Genomic DNA, 27,044 nt, shown 5'->3' on the forward strand with positions numbered 1-27,044 from the left:
TGCTGGATCTTGCCAATCCTTTGCTTGCTAGATTAGCATGACTAAGGTCTAAGAAATCCTCTGAAGTCTGGTTCCGCATGCAGCCTCAAAACAGACTGATCCTACCTCTCTGAAGAGGAAGTTTACGAACTAATGACCAGCCTCCAGGCCAGGATAATATCTTAACCTCCGTGTACAGATTTCTTAATCAGAATTTGTTCTACATTTAGCCAAGAATTTATCTCAGGTCACTAACAATGGCTCTATACCGACTACCGGACTATATGTATAGCTGCAGGTTTTAAAATGCATCCCCAGCCCCCTGGCAGGATGGAAACAAGCTTGAGGGCAGGGGGAGAGCGGAGGCGGCAGCCACCGTGAGCTCAGGGTTGTCAGCTGGAGGCGATCTGCCGGAGATGTTGAGTTCTGTGTGTGGGAAGAGCTCAAAAATAGCACTCGTTTAAAAATCTTGGGATTTTAAAGCAGCCTTCTGGGGCCTCATGCCTGGTTTGGCTCCAGCATGCCGGGAGGGCCAACCCCAGGACTCTCACCCTCGAGGGGGGACAAAGCGGGAAGGCAGAGCGTGGCCGTGGCTGGCGCTTTGTGAGGGACCTGCCCAGGCCTCCGGGCCCGTCCCCGCCAAGCCAACGGCCCGTTCGGCTGACAGTTCACCGGAGCTCCCCCCACGCCGAGCACGGCCCAGCCGCTCCTGCTGCTGCGGGCCCGGGCACCCGCCCCGCCGGGGCCACGCTCGGCGCTGCTTCCTCCCGAACCCAGAGTCCCGGGCACCGATCGCCCAGCCCCAGCCCCCGGGCCCCGGCGGGGGAGGCGGGGCGGGGCGGGCGGCATTGCACGGGGGCTGCGGTGCGGGTGGGGATGGAGGCGGTGGTGCGGAGGGGTGGGCGGCGCTGCGGAGAGGGCGGCAATGCAGGGGGGGCGATGCGGGGAGGAAGGCGGGCGGGCGGTACGGGGCGGCAGTGCGGGGGGCCGGTGCGGGAGGGGCCGGCGGTGCGGGGAGGAAGACGGGGGGTGGTGCAGGAGGGGGCGGCAGTGCAGGGGGGGCGGTGCGGGAGGGGCCGGCGGTGCGGGGAGGAAGACGGGGGGTGGTGCAGGAGGGGGCGGCAGTGCAGGGGGGGCGGTGCGGGAAGGACGCGGGGCCCGGCCGGGCCGGGGCGGCTGCAGGAGCCCGTTGCCCGGCAACCGCGAGGCAGCCCGATGGGCGGGTAGCGGCGGCACCTCGGCGCGCCGCAATGACGCCATCAGAGCGCGCCGCGCGGGGAGAGGGAAGGGAGGGGGGGAGGCGAGGCGTCCTGGCCGGGACCTCTCCCCGCAGCGGTGAGTGCGGCCGGGCCGCCCCGCACCGGGCGGGAGGGCGGCGCGGTTTCGGAGGGCAGGCCGCGCCGGGGGGCTGCGGGCGGCTCGTGGCCGGCGGGGCGGGGGCGACCCGGGCGGGGCAGGGAGGGGGAGAGGGAGGGGCGGCGCGGCGGGGCGGGGCGGGGCGGGCGCCCCCTGGCGGCGCGGCGGGCGGGCCGTGACATGTGGCCGTGCTGGCTGTGCCCGCAGGTGCCGGGCGCCATGGCCCCCCCCAAGGACATCATGACCAACTCCCACGCCAAGTCCATCCTCAACGCCATGAACGCCCTGCGGAAGAGCAACACGCTCTGCGACGTCACCCTCCGCGTGGAGCACAAGGACTTCCCGGCCCACCGCATCGTCCTGGCCGCCTGCAGCGACTACTTCTGCGCCATGTTCACCAGCGAGGTCGGTGCGCCCCGAGGCTGCGGGCTGCCGCCGGCCCTGCGCGCTCCGCGGGTGGAGGAGGCAGGGACGCCCGATGCTCGGGCTGCTCTCTGCCAAGCTGCTCAGCAGCTGGGCCTGGATCCCTCTCGTGGTGGCCCAGGATCCCCTCGTGGTGGCCCTGGATGCCCTCACGATGGCTCTAGACTCCTCCCGTGGTGGCACTGGGTCTCCCTGGAGCCCCTCCTGGTGGCCCAGGACCCCCTCACGGTGTGCCTGGAGCCCTCTGGACCCTCTCCTGGTGGCCCAGGACCCCCTCACGGTGTGCCTGGAGCCCTCTGGACCCTCTCCCGGTGGCCCAGGACCCCCTCACGGTGTGCCTGGAGCCCTCTGGACCCTCTCCTGGTTGCCCAGGACCCCCTCACGGTGTGCCTGGAGCCCTCTGGACCCTCTCCTGGTTGCCCAGGACCCCCTCACAGTGTGCCTGGGGCCTCTGGACCCTCTCCTGGTTGCCCAGGACCCCCTCACGGTGTGCCTGGAGCCTCTGGACCCTCTCCTGGTTGCCCAGGATCCCCTCGCGGTGATTCTGGGTCTCCTCAGAGTGGTCCCAGAGCCCTCTGTCATGGCATGGCAGGAGTTGGAGGCTGCAGTTGGGACTGTGGTCCTGAATCATTGTCTGCTGCATGATCAACCTGTGCGCCAGAGAGCTGCCAGGCTGAGCTGGCAAACAAGAAGGCTCTGATGCATTTACTGATTTTTTTAAGTGGTGGTTTATGGTCTTCAAGCATCTGGGCATCTTTCTTGCCAAGGGTGCCAGCCCAAGATAAAAGCTGTGTGAGCCATGGGGTGCATCTTGGACCAGGTGGTGAATTACGACAGCCCTTTAAAACTGAAATGGAGGGTATTTAGCTCATGTTCTGGTCTCCGTTTTGCACTGGCTGATCAGCTGGTGCGGGCTGGGTTGTGCTGTTGCTCTGGTGAAGAGGGTGTAAGCTCTGGCACTAGGGTTGGGGGGGCACTATAAGCCCCTGTTGCTGTCCTCACAAATCTCACTTGTGAGGACCTTTTCTCCCACAGTGCTCACTGTATTGCCTTTCACTACCTGCACGCTGTTGTTCTGGATCACTGAAAGGTAATACTTGAGCTAAAGCTGGCACTCGTTTGTATTGTTAAATATGAGATGCCTTGCCTGGTTTTGTCTTTTATAAGTTTGAATCAATCTTTGTGGCTTTTCCTTACAGTAGATGCTTTCCTTAGCCTAGCAACTTCCCCATTAGCAGGGAGAAAAATTACTAAGTAGCTCAAAGGTCCTAAAGAGCTCCCTGCTTGCTGAGGAGAATTATTTTCTTCTTTGTTTTATCCAGCAATGAATGCTGTTGGCAGAGCTGTTCGCGTGCCCACTTGTTTCAGTGCTGTGTTGGCTGATCTTAATTTTTATAGTGGTGTGCAAAGCAACCAAAAAAGACATAGGTGGACTGACCACATACCAATGTATTTTCTGTCCATGTCTTCGTGAAATTTCTAAATTTGTCAGGTTTATGGTCTTTCTCTGCATAAAGGAAATGTAATTTTAGAAGAATACACAAAGCAAATTCAGTCCCTGGAGGCTGAAGTTCTCTGTTTACCAATAGCTTCAAGGTGCACAGCAGTATAGCAGACTGCCTCTTCTTCTTTGTGTTTGCCTCTCGTTCCTGTCAATGCTGTTGACTTCCTGGATTTTATCTAGGCAGTCTACAGAGATCCGATCGCCCTGTGTGCTGCAGGATGTTCTTTGTGGCTGCTAACAAAGGCTGAGGATTGGTATACTTGGGATCTAGGCTGAGATAGTCTCTCCTTCCTTCTTCCTACTCCTTTTAACTGTAACATTGTAGTGACCTGTATTCATAGATGTAATTCTTCCTAGAAAAATAAGTGCATCCAGTGCCCAGTGGGCATGATTGCTCCATCTCTCATGCTCCCAAACTGCCGCTGCTTTAGGGGCTTTACTTCTTTTGCTTAGTTTGTATTTCTTCCAAATTTGCTTTTCCTATGGAAACCCCAAAATGACAAACCTGCCAAGTGACACACGCAATTACTGAGTGTTTGTGGGAGAGTGTTCTTTCCAGGAAATGACAGCTTGGTAAGCCTCAAAGTGGACCTGCTTCCTATGTGTGTCAACAACAAGTATGTTGGTGAGTGTAAAGGGACAGCGTTTGGTTGCTCTCCAAACACTTGTGGGTACAGAGTGTTTTGGCCGTGGCTGTAACTTGAGGGAACTCAAAATGCTAGACTGCATAATGGACTGACAGTCTCTGCGAGGGCTTCCTTTGCGTTTCATTGCCCACCTCCTGCAAATCTGGGGACTATTTGGCTAGCTGTCATGTGTGGCTTTTGACAGAGTTGGGCTACACAAGGCTTTGTTTGGAACTGATCCCTGGGTTATGCCCGCTGTCGTGATGGTGCAACTGTGTGTGGCCAGTGTAGCACTGAGACTGTCATCAGAGATTACCATCATAGAGAACTGCGTTTGCCAGTCCCTGTGTCTCTAGTTTACTTCCTTCTCTCACTTCTGACTGTAACGTTTCCTTCAAAAAGTTCTCAATCTTTCTTCCCATTTTCTGTTCCCATTTTTCAGAAAGAAGTCCCCGATCACCTGTTGAACCCCTGGCTTTTGACAACAGTTTTCACTGCCCTGTGCTGAGTAGTATGGGAAAACTGAAATGCCCATCAGTTTTACCTGCAGGGTTTTTCCTTGCAGTGAAAATCGAAGAGCAGTTTTAGCAAATGCTTCCCTGGATCCTAGTTTTGCACTGTCATTTCTGTCTTTGTTTGGACAAGTTAGCCTAAGTCGGGATGTGTTAAGAGCTGATCAGCGGCTCCACCTCAGAAAGAAACTCATCTGTCTTCTCTTAGAGGGTATGTTCTGGAAATTGAAGGGTTTTTTTTCCCTTAGAACATGGAGAAATATTCTTCTTATTTGAAAATAAACAACTCCTGTTTCCAGGTTCTTACCTGGTTATCCTCACTGTACTGTGAACCCCTTCCAGAATGCAGTGAGCCATATATTAGCACTGTGATGCCAGCATTTCTTTTCCACTATATGTGAGGAGAAATTGGAGGGGCTTATTACAATATACGTTAGTGTATCTGCATTAGTGAAGGCAAAAACAATAAGTGGCCTTGGACAAGGAAGTGGTTCCAAAATTTTAGGCCCGTTCTCCTGCAGAGTGGGATGCATGATTTATGGAAGGAATGGGAGGCAGCCACATTATGTTTCACAACAGAGCCATGACCTGCAACTCCCGCCTTAAGGCTTTCAGCAGCTTTGGCATCCTGGGGTAAAACTCCTGATGTCTCCAAGTGACTCTCCTTAACATGTGAATGTGTTTTCCTGGGTGCTGCAGCTGATTTCTGGATCTGTACTGCTGCATGCTTTTTATGACGTGTTAGAAATGTGCTTGTATCAGGGAGTATCAAGCCCTTCTTGCTTTTCTTCCTGCTTTCCTGCAGAAGTCTGATATTAAACAACAAAGAGGAAAAAATAACCTGAAATTCTAACAGCAGAGCTACAGAGATCTGTCTCGTACCGCTAAACACCTGTGAAAGGAAAGCTGCTTTTACTGTGTTTTGATTAGCATCATATGACCATAATTTTGCATTGCTCCTGAGTCCAAATGTGTGGATGTACGGATAAAAGAGGGGCGCTCTCTGTCCCAACAGCACAGCCCTAAGCACTGTGTGCAGTTCTCTAGCACTGCATCTGCACTCTGCAGCTACAGCTCGGAGTCTTAACAGGATGTTCAGAACCAAGTTGCCTCCACTCAGAGGTCCTTCTTTAAGGCATGATGCTAGCATCCCAAGTTATTCTGCATCACATACATTGTGTGAAGTTATCTGAAATGTTTTCTTCCTTCCAAACAATCTTAGCACGCGAGTAAACTGTGAGCCAAATAACAAGCAGGTAGTGGAGTGTAGCAGAAGTACAAGAGACACAGGAGGTGATCGTCTCTGCAGTATTAGTGTTGTCCCCATGGTTTGTGTTTTGGTCAGCAAACAGAGTATGTGCATGGCTGATTATTGAATATTGGTTGTGGGGACAGGAGCTTCTTTACCAGCTCCAGGCCTACCTGTGAAGAGCAGATGTCTACAGCTTCTCCCTGCTGCAGTGGAACACTTTACCAGGAGGTCTGGTGCCCTTGTAATCTCCTCTCAGTAGATGTTTGTAACTTCTTATCCTCTTTCTTCTAAGTATGTATGGTCTACAACTCCATTTGCCTGTCGAAATCATAGGGACATCTTGTCTGACCAGTTCTGACCTTTGGTGACACCCGTGTCCTATATCTGTTGTACCGAACAGCTCAGTCTTGTTTCGGGAACGTTTTGTCTAGCCCAAGTCAGGAACTAAAGGCTTTTAAATGCAATGCATGGCTTGTCATACAGCGGGTCAGACAAGGTAATTTGCTGCTCCTTTCGGACTCTGAATGCCATAAAGTTTGTTCACTGTGTCAACGGGCTTGAAAGGCCTCTTCCCTCAGATTGCTTCAAGTACCACCATTACCTCCTGTGTTTCTCTTCTCTACTGTGAAGTGTATCTCTCTGCATCACAGAAATGGCTCAGTCTCAGCTGAGACGCTTCTTCCCTTCTGCTGCTGTGTCATCGAATGCCTCTGCGGGAATGTCCTTGACTGCTCCTATTTTCTCTGCTTCTCTGTTACCTCCTTTTTCCCCAACTGTGGCTGATTCTGAGCCAAGTGATCATGCTTTGTTCATGCTTTCAGTTCACTGGGTCTCTGCTCAATCTGTCTGTAACCATCTTCAGGCTCTTTCTTGACCAGAAAAGTCATGGGCTTTCATCTGAATCGTGCTTGCACTGATGCAGACTATTTCTTAAGAAATCATGGGGAAAAAAGGTTGGTTTTGCAGCGTGCATGGAGATATCCTTCTGCTGAGGTCCATTCACGCTGACAAGCTTGCAACTATGTGCAGGGTGTGATTAGTGAGTCCACCTGCTAGCCCATTGTTCATGAATCATCAGATGCTGTGCCAGCAGATTCGTGATGGATGATGCATTGAACCACAAAGCTGGTGCTTTGTGAAATATAATCTCAGTTTTGTACCTACAGAGGTGCAAATTTGGATTCGCAGAATGTACTGTTCCCAAAGATTGAGTGCTGAGAGGGTGGCATTCCTTGGAAAAAGTAATTATTCCAAAATTATGTATCTTAGAGGTGGTAAAATGGTCAGGGGGCAAAGTCACGATTGTGTAAGTGCTATCACTGTATGTACCATCATTTTACTTTCAAATGTTTAAGCTAAACCTACATTTAACCTTTAACTCTGAACTTTCTGGCCTATAGTCATTCTTTTTAGGAACCTTCACCATATGCTTGCAGAATGGATCAGGAATTGAACACAGGAAAGATTTTTATTTGGTTTGGTTTTAGAGGGAAGCCATGAGGTGGGGACTCTGTGTAAACTGCAGTGTGTCATACACATCCAGCCCAGGTTGGGATCCTTGTAGGAAGGCTTGGAGTTATTCCATGGAGGAGAGAGTTTAGTTGTCTTGCACAAATGAGGCATGTAATTTCTCCTATCTCTAATCTCAGCTTGCTCATTTTACAGTGCAGTTTGACTGTCCACCCGATCCATAATGAACTTTGGCTCTTTTACTCACCCTGTAAGTGAATTCCGTAGGGAAATTCCCTCCTTCCCCTTATTCTTTCACTGAGCACAAGAATGGAAAGCACAAATCTCTGTTGAAACCTCTCTCACAGATCATATTCTACAAAACCGCTGAGTGTTGTTGGCTTTTTGATCACATTACTGAAAAATAAACCTTTGTCTCCCTTCTGATTTACAGCTCTCAGAGAAAGATAAACCCTATGTAGATATCCAGGGACTGACAGCCTCCACCATGGAAATCCTGCTAGACTTTGTATATACAGAAACTGTTCATGTGACAGTAGAAAACGTCCAAGAATTGCTCCCAGCGGCATGTCTGCTTCAGCTGAAAGGTAATTGCCAAGTATCAGCACAGATTGCACAATTGCTGCTGTTCAGGTATTCGGTTTGTCTGACCTTCTGTAAATGGAAGTCAGATTGTGAGAGGCATGATATCTATAAGTACTTCTGTCAAAGTTCTGTTGTCTTGTGCGCTGGGGTCTCATTGGTAGAGAAACTGCCTTGGGTGCAAAACAACGATGATAAACCAGGTTATTGTTCCATGCTTTGGGCTACTGGATATCTGCGTGAGAATTCCCAGGAGGAATTGTGGGCTGTGTAGCACATAAATGTTCCAGCTCAGCCAACTTGTAATAATAAGTGAATACTTGATGTCATTTGACCTGCCATCATAGTATGTCATAACAAACTGGCTGATGTCATTGCAGGTGCACCTATGGAGCTATCCCAGGCAATTGTCCCAAATCCCAGGCAACTCTCAAAAAGGCATTGCAGAAAACCTAGAAATCTGGTATCCGTATCCACCAGCCCATACATTTTTCATTTATAATCCGTGAAGCTGAGTGTAACTCACATTTGAGTCTTTTCCTAGTACCAGATTTATTTAATTTTTGCATTTGAATAGAATAGCCAGGGATCAAAACAGCCCAAACACGTGGTCTGCTGCTCAGTGTTTTCATGTCCCTCCAAAGAAATATTTGCATGTGTGTTTCTGTAGTATTTTTAAACCTGTTATTTGAGTTGGGTTTTCATAATTGTTTAGAACTTTCTTTTCTGAAGCCCTTTCCAAAGCAGTGGATTGATAGTAAGCATGCAGTGCTCATTCACCCCTCCAATTTTCCGTAGGTGTGAAACAAGCTTGCTGTGAGTTTCTAGAAAGCCAGCTGGATCCTTCAAATTGTTTGGGCATTCGGGATTTTGCTGAGACACACAATTGTGTGGATCTAATGCAAGCTGCAGAGGTCTTCAGCCAGAAACATTTTCCAGAGGTGGTTCAGCATGAAGAGTTTATCCTCTTAAATCAAGAAGAGGTTGAAAAGCTCATCAAGTGTGATGAAATTCAGGTAAAACCTGAAAAGTATCATTACTGTGCAAAGCATTAAAGTAAAACATTGAAAGCAGTCAGATATTAGTCCATATTCCTAGGGTGGGCTTCTCACACAGTTCCTGAATTTGAAATTTAATTTCCAAGAAGCTTCTTCTAATTTTTTAGCCATGCAATCTAAAATTGATCAGTAACATGTAGCTTCTGTGTAAGAATTTGTTGTCACACATGGGTTTCTTGCAAGTAAGGCAACCACAGTTAGTTACCTCTGCAGAGTTCTTGTTCCCTTTCCCTTGTCCCCTCCTGTCCTGGTTTCAGCTGGGATAGAGTTCGTTTTCCTCCTAGTAGCTGGTGCAGTGCTGTGGTTTGGATTTAGGATGAGAATAAGGTTGATAACACACTGAAGTTTTAGTTGCTGCTAAGTAGTGCTTACGCTAGTCAAGGACTTTTCAGCTTCTCAGGCCCTGCCAGCAAGCGGCTGGGAGGCGGCACAGCTGGGACAGCTGACCCCAGCTGGCCAAAGGCATATTCCGTACCGTACGTTAAGTGGGGGGAGCTGGCCGGGGACCGTGACTGCTGCTCTGGAGCTGGCTGGGCGTCGGTCGGCAGGTGGTGAGCAACTGCATTGTGCATCACTCGCTTTTTGTTTTTTTATTACTGCTACTACTAGTATTAATATTATTATCATCATCCCTACCTTTTCTGTCCTATTCAAGTGTCTTTATCTCAACCCACAAATTTTATGGGTTTTTTCCCAATTCTCCCCCCATCCCACTGTCGGGCAGGGAGAGAGCGGCCAGCTGTGTGGTGTCTCGCTGCCTGCTGGGTTAAATCACAGCAGGCCTTTCCCTGGAGGAGCTTTCAGAGGTTAGAAAGACAAGTTGTCTCAATGCCTACATTTTAGAAATACCCCCAAGACTTTAACTTCTATTTGTAGACCTTTGCATGCTACTCAGCAGCTCAAGGAATGCATGTGTCATCCCAGGCATTTGGGTGTCCTTTGCTTTTACAAGCAGCAGAATGCACAACGGTGCAGGGTAGCCTGACTCTTCAGGGAGTTATGTGCAGATTTTGTTCCCTTAAGGTTGGTTTCTGGAGGATTTACTATTTGGCTGCAACCTGTCAAATACTTTTTTCCAAATTTTCTATGAATATATATGGTCTTGAGAATTGAAATAATTTGAACATTCATTAATAATGGGGAGGGGACTTGAGTTTTTTTTATTGAGATGGACTTTGTCGAGACTTGCTGTTTGCTTCTGTTCTAAAAAAAGTGATTGAAGCAATCACAGTAACCTGAACTCTTAGAAGCAAACCGAAGTGATCTCTAGTGCAATTCCTGAAAAGCCAAGACAGGGGTAGCAGGAGGAGAATTCTTGATGTCTTGATGTATGCCTTGAAAGTCTGCTGTGAAAGTGGCGGAAGGCCAAGCTGACGTCCTCTGGTAAATAAGCCTGCTTGACAAAGAGCATGCAAGATAGCAGTGAAAGACCCTGGCACGGGCTGAGATCTGCAGTGGAAAAAGGCTGAGGGTGTTTGGTGTTTAACAAGCTGCAGCCTTAATGCTGTGAGGGTTTGAGGGCTGTGGCGAGTACTGACATAACACTTCTGGACAGGGAAGAGGAAATAATGAGGAACTTGAGAACGACCCAGCCAAACCAATCAGATGATCCACACAGGCAAAGTAAAATTCATTGTGGATTGGAAGGACTGATTCAGGCCTTGCAGATACCCAGTAAGGTGTGCGTTCACTGTGGTACCTTAAAAAGGTGAATGAAGCAGATCTAGCTGTTGCTGTGCCAGAGCAGAGGTGGTGTGCTGTATCAGAGGGTTCCGAGCAAGCACCCTTGGAAAATCTCCTGCTGTTCAAGAAGTATAATGGCAGGTCCTCCCTGTGGTGCTGTGTTTAGTTTTACCCATCGTTTGTCAGAAAACAGAAGTGATTTCACAAACAACAAAACTGTGAAATATGTCAGAGGACAGCCCGTTTGGGACGGGATAAAATGATGTGGGTCTATTGCATTTGAGGAGGAGGTGGGGAAAATTGGAAACAATCAAGTAGTCTGCTCTCCTTTTGTGAGTTCTAATTGTCCTTTCCCTGTAACTCAAATAGAAAGAGGCCATTTCAAATTACACTGTAACAAAGATAAATCAATGGCTTGGAAGAATTGCCTTACGTAATTAACCTCTGTGGCTCCCTGCTTCGGAACATTCTGCAACAGACAGCTTCAGACTGAACTTCAAAGTGTACCAGTCGTATCTTGGTGGGAAGGCTCAATCCTCTGATTACAGTATCTCCTTTTATCTTCATATTTCATAACAGTTAACAGACCTCATGATAATAAATTCATGTCTAATTTGCTTTTACGTCGGATGATCTGAAGGTGTGCCAAAAGAAAACCAAGCCTAAATAATACATTATAGAGATTTTTACAATTCTTTCGCTTTTGGTAATCATAGATGACCAAAGCACCTGAGGTTCTCTAAAAGTATCAAATCTAGATGGTTTAGTCAGAGTAAGCTCTGGAAGTGGTGTAAGCAGCAGCACATGCTGGTCCTAAATGGAGAGAGGAATAAACTAGGCAGAACGGTAGCATTCACATCCTGGGGTTCTCCACTCTGAAATCCAGTTGTTTATAGCTTCTTAAATGTGGATTGAAATAAAATAAACCCTTAAATGTACCTAGTATGGCTTGGGTGTTAAAGGGGCAGTGCATGGGCACGGGGCTGCGGGGCGGGTAAGTGAGACACTGTTCTGTAAAAAGAAAACATGATGCTGATCTTCTTTATGATGGTGCTCTGCATTTTGCAGGACCGTGACTCCCACTCCGCTGCGAAGTCAGGGGAGCTGCCTTGGAGTTACAGCCTGTCACTGGGCTCTCTCGAAAGCGGTGGCTCCCAGCTTCTGGCCCTGCTGTGTACTGTAAAGCTTACTTTTCTGGCACTCGTACTGCCGGTTGTTGATCTCAGCTGTGAGGCAGAAAACAAATGCAGTTTTAAGGAAAAGAAAATGAAGGAATTTCATAGTGCTTGTAAATAACAGCCCATGGGAATTTCCATAACAAACTTGCTCGAAACGTCCTGCTCTCTTGCTAGCTGTGAAGCACTGTCAACAGCCTGGAAGCTGTCTGTTCCACAGCAGTTGCTGAAACGTTATCCTGATCAGTGGGTGTCTCCTCTTTCCAGGTGGACTCTGAAGAGCCGGTTTTTGAGGCAGTTATAAACTGGGTGAAGCACTCGAAAAAAGAACGGGAAGCATCGCTGCCAGAGCTGCTGCAGTACGTGCGCATGCCGCTCCTGACCCCCCGCTACATCACAGACGTCATTGACACCGAGGTATCGGCAGCCGGGGCCGCGGACACAGAACGCCTGGGAGCCGGTATCTGTGTGCAGTTGCCGTGTTCCCTGGTTAGGCTCCTGCTGTCCTGACAAAACGTGTTAAGCTGCTTTCTCTGCTGATGCTTTTTTGGTGCTGGCGCTGTGGAGTTGTCCCTGTTCAGCTGGGGTGCCCGCTGTTTCACTCAGAAGTAGCTTGCTCTGCCAGCAGTTGCTACTTTTCAGCTGGGAGGGCGTCCCATCCAGAGCAATTAGTCAGTTGTCTCCTGATGTATCTAACAAGTGCTCTCTGCCTTTCATTTGCAAGCGCTCGCAGGTCTCCTTCTCTAGGCTGGAGGCTGCTGGCGTGCAATCCTAGGCAGGAAATGGCTCCTCAGAAATAGTTTCAGGTGCAGATGGCAAGCAGGTACCTTGAATGAGAAGGACAGCAGCTGAGTAGGTCCAGGGCCCGCACACGAGTCAGAGCCATGTCTAATACTGCTGCTTTGTGCAGCTGGGGTGTTGCAGAGGCAAACCGAAATGGGGATGATGATGAGAGATAATTAAGCTTCTGCAATGGAAGTTTAATTCCAAACAGGAAGAGAAGCTGACGCCACGCAAGGTTTGACAGGAAGGCACAGAGAAGTTCAAACCAGAATTCTGGTTTGCTGTCGGTGTGAGGTGATCAGTGGTAACTAGCCCTTGTCAGCTGACGGGTGCTGAATGTTGAATGACAGACTTCTCTACATAAAGAAATGGCTGATTTAGCAACATTCATCTCTAATGTCGTATAGCTGTCTCCTTTTATGGATGTTCTTAAATAAGGGCAGCTAACAGGCGGTTAAGTTGCCCCAGAGCTAAAATGTGTGTAGTGAGATTGTTGTGGTCCACTTTAAACTGAAGTTGAAGGTAACGTGAGAGGGACTGGTACCAAAACAATTAGATCTGTTCCAAAACCAGCCTAAGGCAGTGTGTATACAGGGCCTCAGCTTTCTTACTGCACAGGATGGCCTCTCCAGACTGGAGGTGACAAACACTGGTGGGATATCATCATCTTGGGACAGCTTGGAGTGTTGGCCCTGCGTGGCATCATCTGCTCTGAACAGCCTGGCCTTCTTGCACAAGCACCAAGAACTTGTAAAACTAAATCTTAACTTATTGCAGCAGCATATAGCACCAAACACCTGGAGGGAACTGAATGCCGAGCGTTCAGGGGAGGTTGGCCCAGGCCCTCAGCCAGGGAGGGTTATGCAAGGAGGAGGTGAGACTGTCCTTGGGCTGCAGTGTCCCCCCTTCTTTTAAAGACCTTACTGCTTCTTTAGGCTTTTCATAGCTCCGTGTCCCATGTGCACAGGGATCAAGCTAACAGACCCAGCAGAACTGCTTTGTTGTGCTGTGCTCCTTGTTTCTTCTCTGATGGCAGGTACATGCTGAGAGTTGATTATGTGGGGCAAACCCAGCCAAACTGATTACGAGTTTCACTGCCAATCTCCCTTCTCGGACATACCTCTGCTGGCCTAAATGTAGCAGAAGTAGCTTTTCCTTAGCTGTCCAATATAGCTGTTTTCATTACGGAACCTGCAGTGCCAGACGTTGTGTGAGAACTGAGCCCTCTCTTTTCAGCTGCAGCCCAGCCTTAAGCTGTCTTTGCATTTCCTTGCGTGCAGTATTTGCACCATGACACCACTAGCCACAGCCTGCACACGAGTCGTTTCAGTGCTGTCTGAACTGATGAGAGTTGGCTTTAGGACAGTTCTTATGAGGGATCTTAAAATACATCGCATGTACCAGTGACTCATGTTTTTCCTCAGCCTTTTATACGATGCAGTCTGCAGTGCAGAGACCTCGTAGATGAAGCTAAGAAATTTCATCTTCGGCCTGAGCTCCGGAGTCAGATGCAAGGACCCAGGACAAGAGCACGTCTAGGTGAGCAGCAAGGGAAAGGACACCGAGGTCTGGGGCATTGGAAGGTATTGTATTGTACACCATGTCTAGTGCCTGGTAATTCCACTGAAGCGCTTCACAGCAGTAACTTGTCAATCCACAGTCCCCAGTGGCACGGAAAGGGGACTGGAGCAAAGGACAGAGGTTTGGTTTTTTTCAGAGCACAATTGCTTAGTGGCAAGGTGGGGACTAGATGGTTACCTTTAATCCTGGACCTCTGTTGTAACCATAAAACCAGTTTTCTGTGTTGTTGGTGCCTCCAGATATGTTTGTCTCAGCATGCAGCTGTCCAAGAGGTGTGGGAAGGGTTTGTTCCTGTCTAAAAAGGTAGATAGCAGTGTCAGAAACAAAAAGCTGTGAGGTGAGAGACAGCTGTGTTACAGTGAAGATTAGTTTTCAGCAGGGAATCTCAGAGGGGGAGGCACAAGGAGGGAGATGGAGAGGTACCTCTTTCCTTTCAGAGGTACTTTTGGGGTTTTTTTCCCCCCTAGTCCTGTTAAGGCAAATAAATGATGATTTCTTCCTGTATTTCAGTAACTCCTACCAAGCACAGTCACTGAGTTGTTGGGAAAATGCTTGGCTTAGGACTGTAAGTACTTGAGAGCACATGAACAGCAGAAATGACCTGCAGAAGAAGGAAGAGTATTTTACTGACTTCTTCATGACTGTGGCCATTCCCCACCTGAGGGCACTTCTTTTATCTTCGGACTCTCTGGACTGTCTCTGCCATGCCCTTATCGCGGGCGCACTTGCAGGCACTGCCATCGGTGCCAGCACGGACCGCCCTTCCTGCAGGCAAACCTCCCTGCGTGTTCTCCAGCGCTGCTGCGCGCGTGGTGGAGAGGCACCCTGCAAAACCCTCATGGCCATTTCCTGTTATTAACACTGTTTTACGGGACAGAAAGCAGTTTATCCACTAAAGGAGGGCAAATTAGGTTTGTCAGTGAGACATATTGGTTAGATTATTTTGGCCTGAAGACAATGTTGCTGTGATGTGGTCTGACGTCCAGCATAGTCCAGGCCACAGCATGTCTCCTGTTTTTCTGGGAATATCCTCTGTCAGTTTCGGTGACACGCAGTTCAGCTCAAGCTGTCATTTCAGAACAACATTTCGTTTTGTTCTTAGTTAAAAAGCTTCACCTGGTAAAGGAGACATCACAAAACTGTTTTATTGTTTAGTTCTACAAGCAAAAACTCTGCACCTTATTGCTAGGGTTCATCTTCTGGATTCAGCCCTACCTTTTTTAATTGATTCAATACCATCAGCTGTCAGCAATGCTCTTGTCACGTGTCACCTACAAACCGTGATCAAGTTGTGTATTAACTTTCTGTGGGGTAGACTGAAACAATTGCACTTTCAGCTGTCATGCTGTACAGGAGGCTTCATGTACAGGAGGCTGTCATGTACAGGAGGCTTCCCAAGTTGTCAGCGCTCTTTTGTGACTCAGGGACAGTCTTGGAGAAAAGAAAGTAGAGGAAAGGCAACTTTGAAATAAAATACATAAGACTTGAGACAATTCCTCTGAAAATATTTAATTAATTTTCCGGACTTCAGTCAGCTTGACTTGTTTCTCAGTGAAATGTTGTTTGTTCACACAAAGGTGCCATCTGGTCTGGATGTCGTTTGCAAACGAGGGGAGAAGGCCCTGTTTTGTGAGGAGGCTGCAGGGAAGCAGCCGTCCTCCTTCAGCTTTTATGGGGTGGTAAGGGGTTTGAAAAAAAAAAACAAACTGAAAAAAAAGATACTTTTGAGCCAACTTGTCTTCTCTGAGTCCCTCTGACATGAGGAGGAACAGCCCTCCAGCAGACAGCTCCGAACACCTGAGTTAGTCTTACTGCCACGCACCCTGGAAGAGCATCTCTCTCTTCCTCCCTGCTGAGGCTAGAGGGAGTCCAGGTGGCCGTACCCAGGTCAGGTGCCAGCTTCATAGTGATAAAAGCAGGGATTTAGAGGTGACTTGTTGCACCAAGGAAGGCTCAGAGGTTCTCCAGGTGATTCCCTTGAGGTGACCTTTTGGTTGTGAAGAGATTGACTTGGCTTTGCTCTCTCTCTTTGCTCTAGGAGCTAATGAAGTCCTGCTTGTGATCGGCGGCTTTGGTAGCCAGCAGTCACCCATTGATGTTGTGGAGAAATATGACCCGAAGACTCAGGAGTGGAGTTTCTTGCCAGTAAGGGACGATTTTTGACCACCACTGGGTTGAACAGGCTGTGATCAAACACTGATCCTGTAGCATCAGCTTTATAACATTCCTCTTTGGGCTATCCTTTGTGTTCTGCTTAGAATTCCTGCCATAAATTCTTCAGAGTTGCTGAGGTTTACACAGCAAATGCTGAAACCACATTTGCAGATTTGCTAAGTAAGCTTTGTGTAAGAGGTGGTTGTCAAATTTCTGATCAGATGAGCCTACAGAGACCCACATCTTTGTTGTGGGAGTGAGAGCTATCATGTTTCATATTGAAGGGGTGTTGAGCTTTAAGGTTAGTGATGGTAACTGAAATGTCAGTAGGAACAGTGAAGTCAGTCCTGCTTTCAGGCAGCCTGCGTGATCTCTCTGGTTTCATTGTTTCTGAGCATAACGGGAGATAGTAAGGATGAGAGAATTCCCGCACCGAGGGCTGTTTCTACCCAAATTTAAAATCACCTTTATCTGTGTGAAATGGTGGAGAACTGCCCCTTCTTTAATATCGCTAGTCACAGAAGATCCTGTATCACCTGGTGTCCCAAAATCCTGTTCTTTTTTGGAAGCTAAAAGCTTCAGGTATTTTCATCAACTATTCTGAGTCTCCACGTTCTCCCAGTAGCAGTCTCTGCAGGGAGCCAGTGGGAGGACACAAACCCCCGAGATGCATCAAAGATTCAGCAGCGGCGTAAGATAAATGGCATTTAATGCAAAATACTTTAGTGCAAAGAGGCCTGGCCATGAGAAGAGAGCATGGCAGAGAGAGAGTGAGTCCAGGCAGAGGAAGGCAGATGCAGTCAAGTATTTCAGACAGGGCCGTACCCTTTAAACCCAGAGTGCTGTTTGTCTCTGTGGTAGTGGGCTTTTTTCCAAAAGAGCAGCGAAAGAGGACGGAAGAACAGTGGTTGGTCTCCGTGCATTGGTGTTATTTCCTCCTCTAGACCTTTTTATTCTTTTTACTGTTCTAGAGCATCACCCGTAAGAGGCGCTACGTTGCTACGGTGTCCCTGCATGATCGGATCTATGTGATCGGCGGCTATGACGGTCGGTCTCGTCTCAGCTCGGTGGAGTGCTTGGATTATACATCAGATGAGGATGGCATCTGGTACTCCGTGGCTCCGATGAACGTACGGCGAGGCCTGGCGGGAGCCACGACCCTTGGAGGTATGTCCTGGTCACCGTCCTGGCAGGGCGGTTCAGCCTGTTCAGTTCTCGTCCTGAAATGCCCTGAGCTGGTATGTGCGGAGTGGGATGGCTCCGAGGGAGGAGGTGAGTCTGAAATTGTGGCTTCTCGTCATTTGGATGTAGGAATGGAAAATTTCCCCACATATCCTGAGAGGAGCTCTGCCTCTGCGTCACTCTTACGGCGTGTGCCTGTGTGTTGAGGGAAAGGAGCTCTGTGGGGGATTATGGAGCGGGAAGCTCTCGGGGTGGTGGCAGTGTTGCGTGAGCGCGGGACACCAAGTGCGGCAATAACCGACCGGCACTGGAGCTTGTGCAGGGGAGGATTCTTGGGACAGACTTGGAAGAAGAAAACTAGTGAGCAAACCAGAGCGCTTGAGCTTGCTTATGCTGGCAAAGCAAAGGCCAAGAGGGAATATGATTGTTCTCTATGAGTGTACCTTGGCATGAGAAGGAAATGGGCAATATGAGAATTGAATAGGAGCAAATGGTTATAAACAGGCCAGGGAAAAGCTGGTTTGGAAATGAGAGGAAGTTTTCTAGCCATTAAAATAGCAGTTACTCTAATGAATATTCTGTGCTTTAATGTGTATATTGGAATATCTTCTTAATAATTAATTAATGTAGATTGTTAGTAATCTATTCTAATGAAAATTCTCCTAAAAATGCAGCTGCCTGGACGATGGCTGATTTGTGAAAGTGTTCCATGAATTAAGTTATCCAGCATAAGGGGCTGATCTTGACGATCCAGGCTTGTCTTTTGGATCTTCTTTCCTTTTGCTACCCGTGCGTTTACTACCTTGTACGCATTTGGGGAGGTGCTGACCGGACGCTAGTGATTGGCAGGGTTTGGGCATGGCAGTGTTTCAGTAGGTTCTGCAGCATGAAAAAAAATAACTGGGGTGTGTGTGTTCTCTTCAGTCCGTCAGCAAAAAGCAGATTTAAGAGCCAGGTGAGTTTCATGTTTGTTTATTTTGTTGGGTCTGTGAGCAGGCTAATGCAGTGAGCTAGGGTGAGGAGGCTGGGCTTGTCTTAGCTTTGAATGTGCCGAGATCTGTAGTTGTTCCTGTATTTTGCAGTCCATGTTGTAGGCTTGCTTCATCTGAGCGTCTTCTTGGTCCGCGTGCATGCTTGATGCTTGACTTGCTGAGTCCAACCTCTGTCTAATGTTGCAGACATGATCTATGTTTCCGGTGGGTTTGATGGAAGCCGACGTCACACCAGTATGGAACGATACGACCCGAACATTGATCAGTGGAGTATGCTGGGAGACATGCAGACAGCACGGGAAGGAGCAGGGCTTGTTGTAGCTAATGGAGTGATCTACTGCCTCGGTAGGTACCCTTAGGACCTCTAGGCCTTCTGCAAATACGTCCTTTTTGCAGAAATAACAGTGCAGATGCTGCCTGTGGGGAGCACCGGTTATGTCATGTCCAGGTTAGAAGAGAAGATTTAATGTCACTGCACTGGGCGCCGCACAGCTCTGTCAGCGAACGCAGCCTGTTCCCACCTGTCACAATGGCTTAGGCTGGAGCTGACATATAACTACAGTAAATGCTGTCAGAAGCAAACTGGACACTGTCAGCCTACATTTGAGGGATGGATGAAGTGCAGGGGAAGCACTAGGGGAAGCTAGCAGTGCCAGCTGAGGTTTGCAGGGACTAGGAAGTGGCTAAGATGCCCTAGAGATGCCACAGGACGGAGGGCGCATCTGCTCTACACAAAGCAATGTTGGCTGCAGTGCTCCAGAAATGTATGCCGAGCTGTATGTGTTCCAGCTCCTTTCTGTAGCACTCATTTCATTTTCAGACACCCACGCCTGCTGTGAATAGTGAGAGTGCTAGAGGGCAAATCACCCCTGAGACTTCAGTAAGCTTGTTCTGTAGATAGGCCTTCTGGGCCCCAGAAGAGGCAGGCCCAGCACTGTACCCACATTTGTTAACAGTCCTGTTCCTGGGAAGTCACAGATATCGGACACTGGTTTATGGGTTTCACTTCCCTCTCCCAGATTCCTCTTCCTCACGCTGTCCCCGGAGGCCGATGCCAGCACACTGCTCCTTTTCTGAAGCTGCACAATGAGATTTCTTGGTATCCTCTTGTGAAACAGCTCTTTGACACATCCCAGCCTACACTGGGTAGCCTCAGGGCATCAGCTGACGGCTGCAGCACACAGACCCTGAGCCAGCACCAGGTCTGGGATCTGTACATGTGCTTTAGCAGGACGGCATCAGGATTGGCATCAGCATGCTCAGGGGCAGCTCTGAGCAGTGTGGTGCTGACCTGGTTGTACTGGTTTGGAGAGGTGATGCTCTCTCCCAGCACAGCCCTGTGCAGCGCAGGGGCAGAGCTTGCTCCAAGCTGGCTCCAGTCCGGCATTGCAAGCTGCAGAGATCCTCTGTGTTCTGTCAGCTCTGCACGTTGTGCTGATTGCAGTGCAGCACTGCACTAAGGATGAACCAGGCATGTTATTGCTCTTTACACAGAAAACGTTTTCCAGAAGCCAGACCCATGGTTCGCTCCTGTATTTTGTTTCAGGTGGCTATGACGGGCTGAACATACTGAATTCTGTAGAGAGGTATGATCCCCACACTGGACACTGGACAAATGTCACCCCAATGGCCACTAAGCGCTCAGGTAAGAGCCCACGGTGCCTTGAGGTCAAAATGTTTTGTGCTGCACTGAGGAAGCAGCCGCTGCTGGCTCATCCGGCTGCCCTGGAGGATGTTGGCTGACCCCAGTGGGTGGTTTGGCTTTGAGAAGGGACGATTTTAGGACATGCTGACCTAACTCCCCCCAAGAAAAGATTAATTTTCACATGCCTCATGTCTCCATCCCATGCTAACATGTATAGAGGAATGTGTGTCTGGGATTATAGGGTACAGGGAAGGAGAGGAAGTCGTGTGTGACTTCCATAACTAGGAACAGTGCACGGCTTGGAGAAAACCTAGCCAGGAACAAGCTGCAGAGCTCTGGCAGGCTGCTCCTTCACCTGCACGCCGCTTTGTGAAATGCTGGGCCTCAGCTCCTGGGGCAGCACTAACGCAGAGAGCAGCTCTGCCAGAGCAGAGTCACGCTGCAACAGTCTTACGCTAGTGACGTGAAACATGGTGAACTCACACATCAGTTATCCCCCACCAACTCTTAGTTTGTCTTCCCTGTTTGGTGCCCTGTCTGAGCTTTAAGTTTGACAGCTGTAGCTACTAGAAAAATACAGTTTAAATCCTACTTTTGGAGTAACTTTCTGTCTCAGCTCTCCTTCATTTCTCAAAGAAGGTCCTCTGGGGCTTGCGCAGCTCCTGCGTGCTCCAGTGTTGGCCCTCTGCTATTGCACTGCGCCTCGGGCCACCTGCTCCAGACCTTCATGGCCGTGCTAGTGAGCAGCCGTGGCTCTGCTCAGCTGTGTGTGGATGGGCAGGATGCTCAGTGTCTCCACAGCTTTGTGGTTTTGCCGTGCTTACTGGCCCTCTTTCAAAACCCTTTTCTCTAGTTCTCTCAATAAATATCCTTTACAGTTAGCCTAGGCAGTGTTGTTTCTCTCTGTTCTCTGCTGCAGTGTTCTTGTTTAGGGACAAGTGCTGGTTACTCAATTAAAACTGGTCTCTGTTCTAAAAACATTTAAGCTTTCTTGTGCCTGCAGTGGCATTCACCAAAACCCCAAGCTTTAAATATTTACTCCTGTGACAGGGCTATTCCTGTTAAGTGTGGGTTGGAAAGTATTTCCCATATGCCAAGGATGGATTTCATTTAGAAGTTGGTTGCTTTCCACATCCAGGAAGACCCCATGTACAAACACATGATAAAATCTGTGTTTTCCTACATCAGAGGCAGCATGTGAGACCTCTCCATGGATCCCTAGAAAGCTTAAGGATGAGACGGCTTTCCCCGAGGGGTCTGTTGTGTGCACCACAGAAGATGGCTTCTGGCAAGACGAAAAGCAGAGAGTTCAAGGGGAAAGTGTGTGATAAGAAGTGTTTCCAAGGTCCATGCTAGCTTCCCGCAAGACTCAGAGGCTTTTGGTAGCTGTGTCTTGGCCCACAGAGCAAGCTCCTCAGCGCCACAAGCGAGCGGGAACATTGTGAGGCTCTTGGCCCTGGCACTGGCTCAGCCAGGTTCCTTCCTCAGTGCTGTGACCTGGAGCACCGAGGTCTGAAATGGGGGCGTGCCCAAGGACATTCTTTGGCCCAGGTTTTTGTGCTGCCGCTCTGTGGTACTAACACCCTGAACTACTAGTAGCTTAGACACCAGCTGCGCTTGCCACCTGCGTCCTGGTATCAGTCCAGTCCATCCATCCTGGTGCACCCTGTAGGACTTCTTTTGCCCTAAGGCTTTGATACTCTTTCTAGAGCTGTCTCCTTGCAGGTCTTTGAATTCCAAGGCAGTCCGGGACTAAAAGTAATCTCGCCTTTATTCACGGGGATTGTCTCCTCCTTGTTTCTCTCCATATCTTAGGACAGATGCTGGAGGTAGGCCACCCCTTAGAAACCGTGGCCATGTCGGATGCTAAACCCAGCCTGCCTGATTAGGCTCTGGTCTGGTCTCTCTTCCAGCCAAAGCCTTCCCCACAGAAGCTATCAGAGGGGCCATTGGGGCAGCCTGGCCGTTCCCAGCTGGTTTGGTGCTCTCAGCACGGACAGACAGTGGAAGTGAGGTTGCATTTAGTAGAACAGAAAGTCTCTCATACCCTGTTTGTAGACGAAACAGATCAGCGCCCAAAAGCTGCAGGGCAGCTGGCTTGTTTCCTTTGCGATATTCATCAGTGCACCGTGTTGATGGTGACAGCCTGACAGGGTTTACTCTGCTCTCGAGATGCAGCTCGAAACAGCAGCGGCTGTTGGCGAGAGCACCTAAGGCCGCTAAGTGCATTGTTATCTTACTGTGTTCTGTGGCGCTTTACCCGAAGGCGGCTGCAGATGACGAACAGAAGCTGGCAGAGGTTTATTTTCTGCTATTGTCACAAATTCCCCGTCGGGCCAACTGTATTATTGATTGCTTTTACTGGGGCAGGCGAGAACAGCTGTTCAGACAGATGCCTCGGCCACTGACGCCTCTGTGACTGTGCAGTGGACACCGGTTTTCATTTCCCTGCCTCCCAGAGGAGCAATGTCAAAGAAATCCCTCCTCCAGCTTCACGTGGAGCAGCATCATTCTGCTTGTAACAGCCAGGGGCTGGGTGACACCAGGGAGCAAGAAACACCAGAGGAACCTGTCTCTGGTGACACGAGTCCCAGCCAGCCACCTGCCAGCAGAGCAAGCCTTGTGCTGGACTGTTCAGGGGGTTGCGGCATCTTTCAGCCAAGGTGAACATCTCACGTTCCTACTGCTGCCCTGGCTGCAGCGTTGCTCAGTCCCCCTTACGCCAGAGACTGAGCAGCACCTGGCAGAGTTACAAGTTTTCATGTATCGTACTGGAAACAACAACAGCAGAAGACACTGGGTTATGGCAGCTCTTCTGTGGGAGATAGAAGCATAAGAAAATGTCCTCTGAAGAGGGAGGAACTGACCCAGTTCAGCCTTGTAACGGTGAGCCCCGGGCACGGTGCTGACGGTGTCGCTCATGGGTGTAACTGTGCCGCCTTCTCTCTCTGCAGGGGCTGGAGTGGCTCTGCTGAACGACCATATTTATGTAGTTGGTGGGTTTGATGGGACGGCACATCTCTCCTCCGTGGAAGCCTATAATATTCGCACTGATTCCTGGACAACTGTAACAAGCATGACAACCCCCCGCTGCTATGTGGGGGCCACCGTGCTGCGGGGAAGGCTGTATGCAATCGCGGGGTAAGCAGCTGCCCTGGGCTGGAGAGGGAGATGCCCTGCGTGTCTGTTTGCTGGAACGAGTGAGTTTAGGTGATGCAGCCCGCTGCCCTGCGGCGGGTGGCCTCTCCTCGCATTTACATTTCAAGCTTTATGAGAGGAGACAGCCCACAGAGTCACCGTGCTGAACCTAAATAGGCAGCGTGATGGCTCAGGGCCAAGACAGGCGGGAGAGCAGCCACAGACAGCACCAGGGAGCCCAGTGCGGCGGTTTTATTTCTGGCCGTCCCTGCTGTACACAGCTGTCCGGCCTTCCAGGAAGGGCTCTGAACACCTCAGCCTCAGCCTTCAGCAGCATCCCTTACCTGTAACTTTCTGTCCTTGCAGATATGATGGCAACTCACTGCTGAGCAGCATTGAGTGCTATGATCCCATCATTGACAACTGGGAAGTGGTAACCTCCCTGGGGATGCAGCGCTGTGACGCCGGAGTCTGCGTCCTCCGGGAGAAGTGATCTGGAAGGAGCTTACAAAGAAGATCCTAAAAAGTGTCAGCTGGAGGAAGAGTCCCGAGTGATTTGCAGTGACTGTTCCTGAGAGGTGTGGATGCTGTGGAAATAGGCACGAGAACAGCAGCTTTCTGTGCTGCTTTTGACTAGAGCATGTGCATAAATGTGTTATCTCAGCAGTCATTTGAAATCAGGGGCTCTGTGTGAAGCTGGAGAAAGGTGGTGAAGTAGGTCAGGAGAAGCCGCGTTCTCTGCCCTTCCTGTGGCTAAGTCTATTGGCAGAGCAGAGATGCCCCAGCCTTGGCGCCAGCCCAGCCTGGTGAATGCTTCCAAGGACATGTACATACAACTGGGTGGTCTCTTCGGCCACTGCAGGACCACACGGGTCCTCTGGTTGCTCTCAGCCACGTGGATGTGTGAGGGTGAATCCAGCTGCTCTTATGTTCCAGCTTCAAATCATCTTGTATATACTGAATGTTTAAACGTGCTCCTCAAGCGCACATCAGTGCAGAGCCAAATTGAGTGAGCATGTGTAAGGGGTCCTGCCCTGTAGCTGCGTCGGCAGGTTCCTCACAGGTCTGCACACAAAAGGAGTTGCAGATTAAAGCTGTCAACTACTGAGACCCAAAAGCCTGAGGCTGCAGGGGAAAAAGCTCATTGCCTGGTGTAGAAGCAGGGCTGCAGCATTTGTGCTCTGCTCAGCGGGCTCAGCAAGGTTCATCACATCATATTTCCCTTGAAAAGCTGACAGACCCAGCTGCAAAGCACTGCCTTTTCTGGCAGCAGGAGCCTTGCTGTGGTGCGGCAGTGCCTTTGCTCCCAGCCCCGTGGGGGGGTCACCTTGCAGAGGCTGAGGCCCCGAAAGTAGGGCCACAATTGCTGCCATCCAAGTAGATCTTGCTGGTGAGTGACTGGGGTTCCTCCCTGGACAGACCGCTGTCCAGCGCACCCACGTCAGCCTTTCGGTCGAGTTCATTGTGTTGATTTCCTTTTCTCTAGGATTTTTCTGCTTCCAGGGCTGTTTTGGAATGACATCCAGGATTCCAGTTTGCCCTTTGTTCTCAGCTGTTCGTTCCCCTGCCTCTGAACTCCACATTCTCTTACACTAGCTATCCTTCGCTTGCCCCACGAACCCTGAGTGAGAGCTTCACCACTGACTCACTAGAGCACTCTCTCCTCAGCATGTCTCCTGCCTTGCTGTGTTTCTGGGAGCACGGGCTCTCTGCCGCCGTCAGCTTAGCCCCTGCAGTGCCTGGGCTCCGTGTAGTGCTGCTCGTTGAGCTTACTGCTGGCTCCTTGCTTGGGGGCAGGGTGGGATCAGGGACGTGGTAGCATGACTTAATTATGCACTTTCAGCCAATGCTCTGACCTTCTGCGTTTGTTTCTATCACACAAGTGTTCTGTGGTTTTGTTTCCTATGTTTATTTTTTAATGAAAATATAAAGAATAAAATATTTCCTGAGCCAGTGGGAATTTAGCTTCTGTTCAATACCTTCAAGACACTTGTCTAACTACTGTGCGGAGGGTACATACAAACCCCAGGTGAGACCAGGCAGCCACCTTCAGCTGTGCCTCTGCCCCGCAGCTTCGGTCTGATAGTAAAAAGCAACTGTTCCATCTGGTGAGCTCCACAGCACGGAAACCTGTCAGGCCTGGAGGACTTGCTAACTGGGGGTGAATTCGGTGCAAGCTCTGCTTGAGAAGAGCGTGGCAGCAGAGATGAGGAAAAGACTGTGATAATACTGTTATAATAGAGCCTGTGGTTGCAAAAAAAATAACAGCTCCTTTGTCCACCATGGAAATGTGGGATGAATGGAGCCCAGTGTTCATTCGTCTGTCAGTGCTGCGGCTACAAAATACCTCTCCAAAACCTTCTGTTGATTTCAAGGCAAAGCGCAGCACCGTGCCCCAGCAGCCGTCGACGGCTCTGAATGCGCTCCCTGCCGCCTGGTCCCCTAGTCAGCACCTGACCCGTCACTCCAGATCTAGGATAGCCTCTCCTGACACATCTCCCCCCCAGGATGGACACCTCTGTCACTCTTTAGCCAGTGAGAAGTGTGTGAGGAACCAAAAGGTACAAGGACCCGCTCGGGAGAGTGCAGTATTCACAAGGCAGCACGCCCTGATTTTGTACGTGGATGTCTTGCGCTGTGCACCTCTGACTCCGCAGGGAGGCGGCATGCGGAGGGTGAGTTTCCAGGCTCCAGTACCAAACCTGCAGTTGTCAGTAGCTCCTCCTTAGCGTCCCGACCAGCCCTGCTCGCCTGCAAAGGCCTCTGGAAGGATTCAGCTCCAGAAGTGACTAGGGCTGAAAAAACACATGCCTGGTGCGTGGTTCTGCTGAAACTCAGCAGACTGAAGCACCAGCACCGGATCTGGGTCACAGCAGGACACAACCCTATAGACGGTGGCCAGCAGATCCCGTCGCTGCCTTTCCAGGACAAGATGTACTGAAGGATTTGAAGAGGAATTGGCATTTCCAGCTAGATAATGAACAATACAAACCTTCAAAACGGTCTGCATCTTGCACAGCTGGAGATGAGAAAACTTACAAGCTACTGTTGAAGGTAAAACAAAGAAAGGGTCAAAATGTTCTGCTTGGAAAGAAGCTGGTATTGGTTCTGTCAGACCAGAGAGTGAAGCTCTGCTCCATGAATAATCTAGGAGGAAATGCTAAAATGCAGAATTAAGCATAAATTTTCAACACCAGACAGCTCCCACCCAAGAATGTTAAGAATTGGCTAAATATCACTTTGGGTTTGTAGGTTTTTCTTCCTTTCTTGAGAAGTTCCAGAGACTAACAAAGACAAGCCCGATGCCAGCAACTGGCCCTGAACAACCTCCCCAGCCCAGCCCAGCCCAGCCGTGCCCGGCGGCAGCCCTGGGCCGTGGGCTGGGAGGCGGCAGTGCAGTGCCGTGTGCTGCTCAGCAGGGTTTTTCAGGAAGCGGATCTTGCCAAGAAAGCATCATCTCAGGTTGATTTGACTGGCAGGCGGTGTCCACGTAAGTGTGGATACAACACCATTAGCTGTTGACTTGCAACCTGAATGGACTTCACATGGGTCGGGCAGAGGGCTTACTCTCCTCTCCCCCCATCTGACCTGGCTCTCGCTCCCTACTTACCATGTTACCATCTAAACTAGCGCACACTTAGTACCGTTGGGCTGAAGCCCTACAAACATGTTACTTCGTGGCATGGTACAATCAGATCAGGGACGCAAGGGCCTTTGCTTCATGCCTCCTCCACTGGAGCCTCCTGCACGCAGCAAAGGTGGGCAGGAGCAGCGCTTCCCTCAGCTGGTCACGGCAGGCAGGAGCAGCGACCCATTGAGAGGCCCTGAAGTTCTGGAGGGGGTAAGTGAAACCAAAGTCTCACAGCTCGGGGGCCTCTGAGGCAGCACGGGCTGTCTGGCTCTCAGGACACAGTGCACTGCCCGAGCAGGGATGGAGCCAGGGCTCCTG

General features: G+C 50.0%; 1 protein-coding gene across 1 annotated transcript; it reads left to right on the top strand.

Annotated features, from left to right (window-relative positions):
- Positions 1-1,229: 1,229 nt before the first annotated feature.
- Positions 1,230-25,055, top strand: KLHL12 (kelch like family member 12). Its single transcript, XM_075115338.1, is given in 13 exon segments — positions 1,230-1,268; positions 1,270-1,314; positions 1,543-1,740; positions 7,556-7,709; positions 8,503-8,720; positions 11,888-12,037; positions 13,828-13,942; positions 16,023-16,129; positions 17,110-17,305; positions 18,499-18,657; positions 19,859-19,957; positions 22,912-23,098; positions 23,462-25,055. Coding segments are annotated over 13 exon segments (1,794 nt in total). The 3' UTR covers positions 23,589-25,055.
- Positions 25,056-27,044: the final 1,989 nt, after the last annotated feature.

This window comes from Phalacrocorax aristotelis, chromosome 21 (assembly GCF_949628215.1).
Source record: "Phalacrocorax aristotelis chromosome 21, bGulAri2.1, whole genome shotgun sequence".
Taxonomy (NCBI): Eukaryota; Metazoa; Chordata; class Aves; order Suliformes; family Phalacrocoracidae; genus Phalacrocorax; species Phalacrocorax aristotelis.